Raw genomic sequence first — 10426 nt, 5'->3', positions numbered from 1 at the left:
GTAGGGAAATGGGCTGTCCTAGCTATGTACATATTGGCATGTGACTGCTGTTTCCGTTGGATGTACTTGAAAAATTCTTCTCACCTGGGACCAAGATGATGCTATTGATGGGCAAATAAAATATCGTCTAGTCTCCCCTCCCTTCCCTGGGCCTTGCAGTCGAATGTTTGCATGGGATAGTAAAACATGCAGATGGATTTGCAACGCTGCTCTCAAGAGGCACAAGCCCAGCTAGTTTCCATTATGGTTTTCCCACGCAGTCGCTTCAGTCTGCCCCGCAGAGGCAGTACTTGCAATCCCGGAGGACAGGGCTAGTTGTTTTCCTGGGCATTTGGCGCTGCATAGGACAGTAGATCCTTGGGGCTGGTTTGGATCTCTGGCTCGTACGCAATGCATTACTACCTGTCACATTTCTCGAGCTGTATCACTCCTTAATAAATACTGCGATGGCTGTCCATGACAGCCTGGCGGCTGCACGACATGGTGGACTGCTTAGAGTCCTGGAAAGTAGGGCTCCAAGGGAGCTGAGGAGGTCACGTCTAGGCCCACTCTCTGCTCATGGCAGGGTCATCCCTGCCCAAATCATCCCATACGAGCCCTTGTCTAGCCGAGCCCTGAAACTACCCAATCTACTGTGCTGCACACTACAACGACACTGGAAGCCCCCTAACCTGCTGCCAATAAAACCTCAAAGAGCTGCAGAAGGGGTGCTGTCACCTTAAAATTGAGTCATCCTTGAAGAGCTTGCACAGGCTTAGGAGCTCTCCAGCCCAACCTCTTGTGTGCATTTGGTTTGGGGGGTCATTTTTAACCATTGCAATGGCCTGAACCTTTTGGCAGGGTGGCCTCCGAGGAATGCATGGTCAGGGAGGGTTTTCATCCAAACAGTCAAGGCCGCACAAGCAACATGAACAGGAAGAGGGTAATTTTTTACTCCTGTGTGGTTTTCCTGACACTATTCTTCTTCAGACAAAAGCCAGTTGAAAGAATGAAAGGAAACCCCTCTTGGTGCACACAGGGTTTCCACTGCCCGTGCGCCTCTAAGAGTTCGAAGTTGTCACTTGAAAGACCCAGGCCAGGGTGCATGTCCTGCGATGCATCAAAGTGCTTTTGCTGTGCAGCGTCTGTGCTTTGGGACATACAGTCGCTGCCCTGGTCTTTGACGGTGCCCTCTTCCCCCTGCTGTGCCTGTATCCGGTTAGGGTTAGGGTGCTCCCAGTTTTGGGGACAAGGTGCCTGGTAGCTGTGCAGTAGAGTAGCTAGTGTAGCTTTGAGCAGCGGTTAGACCAACGCCTGTCTAGGATGCTTTAGACTGGGCTGGTCCTAACACAAGCAGGGCACTGGGCTAGATGTGACCGCCTGAGGGCCCCGCAAGCCCGACTCTTCTATAATTTTGTGCCGTTCAGCAGAGTCCCTGTACATCTTATTGAACACCCGCGGCTCTCATTTCACTCCCAAATGCACCAGGCTTGTGACTCGCGGTGTCGGATCCCAGGACCAGCGGTCTGCATTTTAAACGCCGCTGCGTTGTTGATTTGCAGCGTTCGCTTTTTCAGGCTGCATTTACCCCGCCGGCTCCTTCCCTGAAGCCAGGTATCTGGGTCCTGTTTGATGCGGTCATGGTAAATTCGCTGCGTGGGGCAGGAACGAGAGCCATCTGTCCCGTGCGCAGCTGCTGGGCTGGAGAGGAGCAGCACGGGGAACACTGGTCTCTCCTCCCCGTCCTTCCCCTTCATTAACACTTCTTATAAAATGCGTCCTGTTGCATAACACGGACTTGGCAGGACCGTCTCCCAGCCCGTAGCGGTGGCGTGTTGTGTAGCGCTTCCCTCCAGACAATGAGCGCTCTGTTGGGTACGAACAATACGCTCATTTGCTCGCGTTCCCTGTTCCTTGGCTATCCTCACCTACCCTCGGCACAAAAGGGGCTGTTCTGCCCCTTGCTGCCAGGAGAGGTACCTGCGTAATTCCTGCTCGTCACTGAGTGCATTTCTTGCTCCTTTTGTTTTTTTGTTCCCTTGCCCCAGCCGTTCGGCCCGACGTAGCCGGAGTTTGTTCTCTGGCCTGAGCAGGCCCTTAACTAAGTTAAGCTGCAGCAAGCGATGCTCGGAGGACGGGTCTAATGGGATCTTTGTATCTTTTTCAAATCCTTATTAGCCAAAGTGGATTATGTGCCATTTACACCTGCTGAATTGGCACCCGGGGCTCTGCTCGGCCCGCCAGGAGTTTGATGGATCACCTCCTGGTAATTGCCCGGCTGTGAATTTTTATGGGCTCGGAGGCTCTCTGGTACACCAGGGCAAAGCAGCAGGGTGTCCCGGAGGGCTTGGGCTTCTGCTTTCATTGTTTGGGACTTTCCAGCATGTCCCCCAGCCTCGGCCAAGGCATTGCAGCCAGCAGAGTGGCAGGGGTAACAAAGAGCCCTGTCCAGGACCCCAGCTCCCAAGCTACCCTGCCCGACTCCTGCTCGCAGGCAGCGGGAGGGCAGGCAACGTGCCCCGAGAAGCTGCACCGCTGGCTTGGCGGGGCTTGTGGCTGGAAGCAGCGGGTCAGCTTCCTCGCGCAACCTGGGTTTAAGCCCCCCTCCCCGCCTCACAAGGGTGATGCATGGGGGAGCTGTTAATCTAACTCCCTCATCTTTTATTCATGCTCATTTAGTGTAAATGTCAAGTTTTTTGTTGGTTTTTTTTTAATCAGGCAAATTCTCCCATCACTATAAACTGCCCTTTGAAGTGCACCAGCGTCTGGAAATGAATGGCAGCAATTAAGATTCAGATGAAGGCGTCTCTAACAAGTTTCTTTACTGAGCGTATTCCGAACTGTTTAATTACTCCTTGTGCATGTGCTTAAAAGAGAAATCTAGCAGCCATTTGCATAACGTGAATGGCTCAGTCCGGAGTTTCTTTGTGCTAAAGATGAGTGGCAGAAGGCCTGGGCTGTTCGCCGTGATGGCCGTGTGTATGGTACGGCGGCCCTTACGGTCTTACTTTTGCCCTCTGGACCGGCCGTGATGAGGATAAATCTCTTACTGGCCAGGAGGGCATGTCGAGTGTGATTACGCTGTGTATCCGCTAGCGAGCTTCCTAGCTGTCACTCGGTACCTGCAGCACTCCCCCGTTTTAGCAACAGTTCGGTCCTGCGGACGTTATATAAAACGGCACCTGCGGTGAATTCCTGTCTGCCGACTCGGCTGGTGTAGACCCGACCCGAGCCGCACGGCTCGTAAGCGTAGGATGATTTTTTCAGAAAGGGCAGACGAGCCTTGATGCCACGCTACGACGTCTGTCCAAATTCCTTTGGGCTGAATGAGCGCTCGCAGAAGGTAGCTATGGATTGCAAGTGACCCGTGTCAAATAACCTCGCCAGCTGTCCCGGGATTTTCTTTTCTGTCTTGCTGTGTAAATTGGCTGCAGCTATGCAGCCTGGCTACCTGGAATTAGTGGCATGCTGAAATACGCCTGCGGATAACGTTACGCCCCCTCCACAACTGTTAAGGGCAGCGCCGCTTAAGGGGCACAGATAGGAAAGGACAGTGGGACGGCACGAATTCAGGCCAGCTGTGCAACCATCCTCCCTTGCTTTTTAGCTTGACTGCGTTTAAAACTAGTGCCTCCTGGTCCTGTCGGTGACCCAGCAAAGATGGACTGGCTGCCAGTGGTCAGGGATGAACACGGGCATGGGCGAACCGGGCGGCCACCTGGGGCCCAGACAGAAAGAGGGTCCAAAAACAGCCATTTCACCCAGGGCCCAGATAGAAAAAGGACCTGAAAATAGTAACTTTTAAAATTACTATTATCATTCTCTGGTGAAGGAGGGCCCGATGCTAGAAGTACACCCAGGGCCATCAGGAGGCTAAGTACAGTGCTGCTGGTGGTCTCAAGTCTGACGGCTCGCGGCCTAGAAACAGCAATGCCAAGAGCTGAGTCTTTCTTCCATCCATCTTGGGGGTTGTTATCTGAAGCTGTAATTAAGACTGTCAAGCATTTCTTTGGCACCCCTTGTGCGCGACTACTAGAAGACCCATATTTCATTCAAAGCAGAAACCTCGTGCTCATGAAAATGTCAGTTGTTTCATGAAACAGATTAGCGCGGACCATAAAACTAGTCTCAGATGGGCTTGAGAGAGGAGTCTGTTCTGCCTGGGAGGCTGGATGGGTCTCCCTCAGCTCTAGTTATTCAGTTCATGGATATGCATGCACACGGTTGAGCACACTCCTCCTCTGCTTCCTTTGGGAAGGTGAGTGTGCCCAAGAAGGGATGTAAAGTAGGGGTCATGTTTGCCGCTAACTAGCCCCTGCGGTGAGAGCGGCATGGTCCCTTGTGCAGCCGGGGTGAGTGCGAGCTGCTCTCCTCTGGGGAGGAGGTAGAAGTAGCAGCGTGCCCGGCTTGCTCCGGAAAAGCGCTGGTGCTTCCCAAGTGCAGCATCCGGCTTGCTCGGACCGCAGATCACGGCTCTTCGTGTGCATGGCTCGTCACTCTTCATCCGCAATGGACTGCGGGTCTCTCCCTGGGGTAGCGACAGGACACCACCCCGCTTATTCTCTGACGGCCACGCTGCTGTGGAGCGGTGGCAATCGACCCGCAAGGGAGATGCACTGAGAGAAGTGGGGCGAACTGAGAGTGGGTCTCAGCAAATGAATATCCTTCCCCGGAGGGGAGAGAGGACTAAGTTTTTGCTGCAAAATTTTGGCAGCCTTCCCACAAAGCACATCCCGTGGGGACGCGCTTGCCTGCTCCACAGCCGTAAAGGTAAACCATGAGGTCCCTTCTTGGATGGAGAGAAGGAGACCTTGGGGTCTTTTTAAGTAACTGAGGCTTTTAAATACCAAGAACAACGAGACCACCATCCCGGGTGCTGAGACGGGACACAGCTGCACGAGGCTGGAACTGAGGTTGTCTAGACATCTCCTGACGGTCCAAATTAAGCTCACTTTGTAGACGGTGTTCAGGGTGCATCCTTCGCCGTCGTGAAGGATGCTCTGAGAACCGTCCATTGGGAAGCACCAGTGCTGCTCAGGAGAAGAGTCCAGCTGACTCGGACCGGGCAGCCGTGGGACCTCGTGTAACATGCCTGTATGTTTAGGTACGTTTGGCTCTTTGCAGGAGCACAGGACGTAGCTTTGGGTTCCCTGTTATTTTCCCCTCTGCCCCCAAAGCTCGGTAGAGAAGATTTGGGCTCACTCATGACTCTTGCAGCAATGCTTTTGCTCAAGTTAAAGTGCTGGGGCTCTTGGGTTTGGTATGGAGAGCTGTTTGCTTGAAATGAGTGGCTCATCATTGCTGCCTTTATGCAGGAGCTGCACTCGAGCCGATTGATTCACTTGCACGTTGTCTTTCCTTTCTCTGCAGGTTCACTTTGACCAGTTTAAAGAAGCACTGATCCTCATTTTATCCAGAACCTTATCAAGCGAGGAGCACTTCCAAGAGCCAGGTAAAATGTCTTTTGATGCACTTGAGGAAAGGGGCCATAGACCGAGTTGACACTGGGGCCTCATGGGTATGGCAAGAGGCTTCAGTGCATGGGAGGAGGTTGGTTGGCTTTACAAATGCTTTGTTAGGCATTTATATCCCGCTGCTCGTGTGACTGAGACGCCTCGGCAGGCATGTGGAATTCGAGCAAGTGTTCAGGTCGCCGAGTTTTGCTTCTGCTTTTATGTAGACCAGGCCCCAGAGCAGTAAGTCCCCTGCAGAAACAAGTACAGACGCCAACTCTCTGCTGTCCGTGCCGGCAAATCGACAGCTGCGGCACTAAAATGGACTGCCCGAATTCCAGTCTCCCCGAGGAAGCGACTGCAGTGCTTTTGAGGGAGGGTGGGTGGTAACACCCAGTCGAGGAAAGAAGATTGCATGCTCTACGCATCTGCGTCCTCCCTGTGGTGGGACAAGCTGGAAGTGGAGTCAGTCCATTTGATGGGCTCGGGAGAGAGGGTGTTCAGGTGCAGCCAGGGTACAGGATTGGGCCTTGCGACATGGGTGTTGAAGCCATTTAATGGCTGTGGTTGACTTCCCACTTGCAGAATAGGAGTAAGATCTCCTCCTCCTTCCTGCTTGCATTCTTGCACTTAGATGGATGCAGGGGTGCTGGTCACAACCCAGCAGAGCGGGGCCCTCATCCTGGTTTTGGCCACGAGCAGTCACTGGAAGAGTGACAGGCTGGTCTGTTGTCTCCTGAAAACTTCAGCAAGTCTCACCCAACAAAGCTTCTCCCTTCCCAAAACACAAGCTGCTTTCTTGTTCTATTTGGCCTTGAACACGGGCAGAAACGGGAGGGATAAGCCAGCACTAGTGCATCCTTTCAGAAAGAGCAAAGGCCTGGTGACATGGGCTGCTGCCTTTCCAGTCTCTGATGGTTATAGATCCTGACTTCTTTACCCTAACCTTCAGTCTGGCAACAAGAGCCCCATACCTTTGTTTGGACAAATGATGGCATCGGTGTCTAGGTCTGCGATTCTCAGCTGCGGCGTTGCAGCACCCTGGGGTGTTGCAAGATGCTTTTAAGGGTGCCATGGGGTGCCGTCCAATATTAGCACTGTCAGGTGTGCCAACACCTATGCATGATTCACAGGATAAACCCGGAGATTTCAGACAGGACATGCTGTCCTGTTGTGGCTGTGTTTTCACATGGCTCCATTGCTTTCACTTGTTTCTTGACTAAGTAAAAATAGAGCGCTGATGTTTTCTGAGGGGGACCTCGAGTCTAACAGCGTTGGCAAGCACTGCTGTAGGCCTTCAGAGCACCCCTCCATTCAGACTCATGAGAAGAGCTGAGCTTTCAACAAGCAAGAAACCATTGGTGCAGACATCTGTAGCCGGCACTGGCTGTGCTCCTGCCTTGTGTTACCTTGCAGGAGAAATCCCATCATGCAGATGAGGCCTGGGCCTGGGGCTGGCCTGATTGCTGCTCTGTCTTGCCTGATTGCAGTGGAAAAGTTCAAGTACGCGCACCCAGATTGCAGCTCCATATGGCGGCTTCCGCGTTGCAGAGAAGCCAATGTCTTTCCCGCACAGGTGTGCTGCTAGCCGCTGGAGCAATTCTTGCTGGAGAAACACCAGGCAGGAAGGATCCTCGCCCTGTGGATGAGATGAAGGCTGTCCAGCAAAAAGGGGTCCTGCAGAGCTGCTTGTGATAGACCCTCAAGGTCTCTGCCCTGAGCCGAGCCTGTGGAGGGGTGGCTTCTGCGACCTTAGCTGCCTCGTAGCCCTAATTTACACACGGCTCCAAGCAAGCTTGCACGCAAAGTCCCTCTGCAGGGGCAGAGCCCTCTTTATAAACGGCAAGGTTTCTGATGCTGCCAGCAGCTGGCCAAAGGGGTGTGTGGGCACCCCCATGCCTTCAGCCACCCGCTCCCTTTGTGCGGAGGTGCCCAAACCACCAAGGCGAGCTTTGGTGGTTGGATGGTGGCAACTGCTGCCAGCTCCAACAGGTCTTGACAGCAGCAGCAAAGCGTGGACCTAACCCAGGCATGAAGGTCTTCTATGAATGACTGGACATGCACAAGATGGCCCATAGCGGACAGGCTTGATGTGATGTGGTGTGGAGGTGAGTTTTGCTCGGAGCCGGGTGTTCCCCGCAAGGGAAGCAAGTATCTGGAGTCCCCTGCGCTGTGCAGGGACTTGTGACATACTGGAAGAGTCTGCAGGGAATTTGTCCATTTTCGAGCACTGCGGTGACCGTGTGTCTTGTTCCACTGTCCTTGCAAAGCCATAGCCATTAAGGACACGGACAGCGTTATGCATTCGCTGTGGCGCTGATATGGGTCTGCAAACGGCCCTGGGGTATCTCGCTGCGTGGTTTGGGGTGGAGGTGACTTGGAGTCCCGAAGTGAAATAAGCGCCTTTCCTTTTCCCTTCACCCTGATTGATTGGCTAACGAGTAGCATTACAGGCCTGGTGGCAATGGGTCATCTTCCTGCCTCAAAGCCAGTGCTGCAGCGTGCAGCTGAGGAGGGGACATGTAGCTGGTGGGGAAATGGGTAACAGGGCAGGAGCTAAAATCCCAGGAACAGGGCACTGATCAGGTGAGGCACCTTTGGGTGCAGCGCCGAGCCCTGGTGTGGGGGTGACCAGCCCAGTTCTCCTTTCAAGGAGACAGTCTGAGACTAAAGCAGACTTGAAGGGTCCACGCGACCGTCACTATTGGGGTGCTTAACTGGACAGCTCAGCCCAAGGGTGACCTATAGAGCAACACAGACCCAAGGAGGGGGAAGAGAGCTGGCCGAGCAACTGAGATGGAACCGGAGTGGTCTCCATCGAAACTTCATGAAAGGAAATGTTTAACACTTGACATACTAGAGAAACAAGTAGGGCCTAAAAGCTGCGGGAACAATGCGTCTTGCTAAGGGGAAGCAGCGGGACGGCGTTGTAAGGCACAGCATTACATTCCCAGCATATTGCGTCTGGGGAGAGCTGAGGGTGCAGGCTGCAGACAGACTGCACAACAGAGCAAAGGAAAGGTAGCAGCCAGGTGGAAGAATAATCCTGTTTGCTACGGCAGCAGCCCGGGGTACGGCCACGACAGCAGCGAGGAATGGGAATCTGTTCTGTTCTACGCTCGTACCTTTTTAAGGAGCGTCACTGTTTCCAGTCGTAAGGACAAACAGGAGAGCCTGAAATGCTCAAAGCATCTTGATTTTTTTTGTTGTTGTTCCCAAGCCAAACTCCAAATTAGTCTTTTGAGACTCTTTTTTGGATGAACAGACTAAGAAGCCGATCAGTGAAGCCGATAGAGACCAACAGCCCAGAGAGCTAGGACCTGGCACCCTTCTGCTGTCTGCCTGTTCACCAGCTCAGGCCCCTCTCCTTTTGTTTCAACTGGACGTGAAATAAAATTAGTCTCGGACTAAATAGGAAGGAGCTAGGGAATCGAAGGTAGTTTCCGTGCTCTTCGGCGCCTCCACGAAACTGCCAGTTTCAGCAAGATATGGCCATCATCCAGGCTTTCCTGGGGTTTAGACGTGGCATCTGGTAACTCCCCTACCTGTCCTGGTGGAATAAAATGAAGCGCGAGTTTTCAGGGCACCTGCAGCTCCTGCTGACAGCAGCTGGAGTTCGTGGGGAGCACTTGAAAAGTGTTTAGCATCTGCACTTCACAGCTCCTATTGATGTAGCACACCTGTATGTAAATCATGTAATCCCTCCCTTCCAGGCTTTCAAGGGGTGGGCAATGTGCTGGCCAAGAAAGGAGCAGTAGCTTAATAAGGGGGTTGCTGGATTTCAGTAGAAGTGCTGGATCTGTCTCCCTCTCAAAGGGGCTGTAGTGAAGTGTCATTTATTCTCTGCATACTGTTAGGCTTAAAGGAGGGAGGTGGAAAAAACGCCTGCCAAAAGCAGGGAGGAGAATACAGTCTTCAGCAGATGCCTGGCTTTGTTCGGGGAGTGCAGACAACCCCTTGCTCCACGGCAAGGTCACATGCAGCCAACAGTGCAACTTTTCCCTTTGAACGTTGGCCCCAGCATCCCTTTGCTGAACAGGACGCAGCAGAGGGTTTTCATCTCCTTCCAGCCCTAGAAATGGCTTAAGGGACACTGCCAGAGGTGGCACATCTGGCCACAACAAGCTTTCTGCTTAGCATAATTGCTCGGTGCTTGTCAATCGGTCCCCTCCGTGCGCCGACAGGGGACGAAGGCTGATGCCTTGGTCGGCTCTGAGTTTGGTTCTTGAATTCCCTTCCAGCTTGTCAGCGTGGAGCTGGCATGCGGAGGGAGGCAGCCACGTGGGTGCTGAATTCATCTGCTCTGCATTTATTGGGCAACCCTCTGGCTGCAAAGCTCCGGCTCTTTAAACAGTTCCTAAAGAGTTATCCTGCTAGCCATTGCTACCCAACCGAAGCATGGGAGTGCCAACAGGCTGCCGTCCTACCTCGAGAGGAGGCCTCCTTGGAGCCACATTTGTCACTTAACAGGTAATCAAAAGGCACGCGCTTCGCTAGGGAGCGTTGTCGTATGGGCCTGGAAGGCATTTCTCCTTAACACGCTTTGACAAGCCGGTTAATTTGGAAGCGTTTGCTGCTTTTAATTCTGGAGCAACCTGCGTTTGGAGAGCAAGCTGCTCTCCGCCTTGGGTTTTCGGTGAGCGTTGGAATATCGTCTTTGATGTTTGTGCCAAGAGCGGTCTCAGAAATCATGGGTTGAGGGCCTGAAGTTAAGAAACTGAGGGGAGAGGGAGAAATTGCATGCATGTAGGTTTTAAAGCCCCGAATCTTCCCCGTGTGCGCTCCACGCTGTCTTGGTTACAAGGGGCTCTGTCTGCATGCCGTTTAGTGTGAATGCAGGGTATGTGCCAGGTATCTCAAAAGAGGAAGACTGATTCTGGAATAAAGCCCTCAAGTCCTCCTCCAAATCCATGCTCTGGAAAGGACATTTTGCTTCTGCAAACAGACCAAGCATTGCATGTTGGCAACGTCTCTGGGAGGCCAGGATCGTGCTT

The 10426-nt window shown here is 53.0% G+C and overlaps 1 protein-coding gene across 8 annotated transcripts in view; it reads left to right on the top strand.

Annotated features, from left to right (window-relative positions):
• The window catches only part of NIN (ninein), a 91354-nt gene that overhangs the window by 11702 nt on the left and 69226 nt on the right, over positions 1 to 10426 (top strand). For all 8 annotated transcript variants that reach the window (XM_014519672.2, XM_025203487.1, XM_025203490.1 and 5 more), the window contains exon 3: positions 5350 to 5431. In XM_014519672.2, coding sequence (XP_014375158.1) covers positions 5350 to 5431 — 82 coding nt within the window. The remainder of the gene's footprint in view (positions 1 to 5349; positions 5432 to 10426) is intronic.

The sequence above is a fragment of the Alligator sinensis genome, unplaced genomic scaffold, assembly GCF_000455745.1.
Source record: "Alligator sinensis unplaced genomic scaffold, ASM45574v1 scaffold50_1, whole genome shotgun sequence".
NCBI classification, from domain to species: Eukaryota; Metazoa; Chordata; order Crocodylia; family Alligatoridae; genus Alligator; species Alligator sinensis.
The sequence above is the reverse complement of the archived record's forward strand: the minus strand, read 5'-3'. Positions and strand labels throughout refer to the sequence as shown.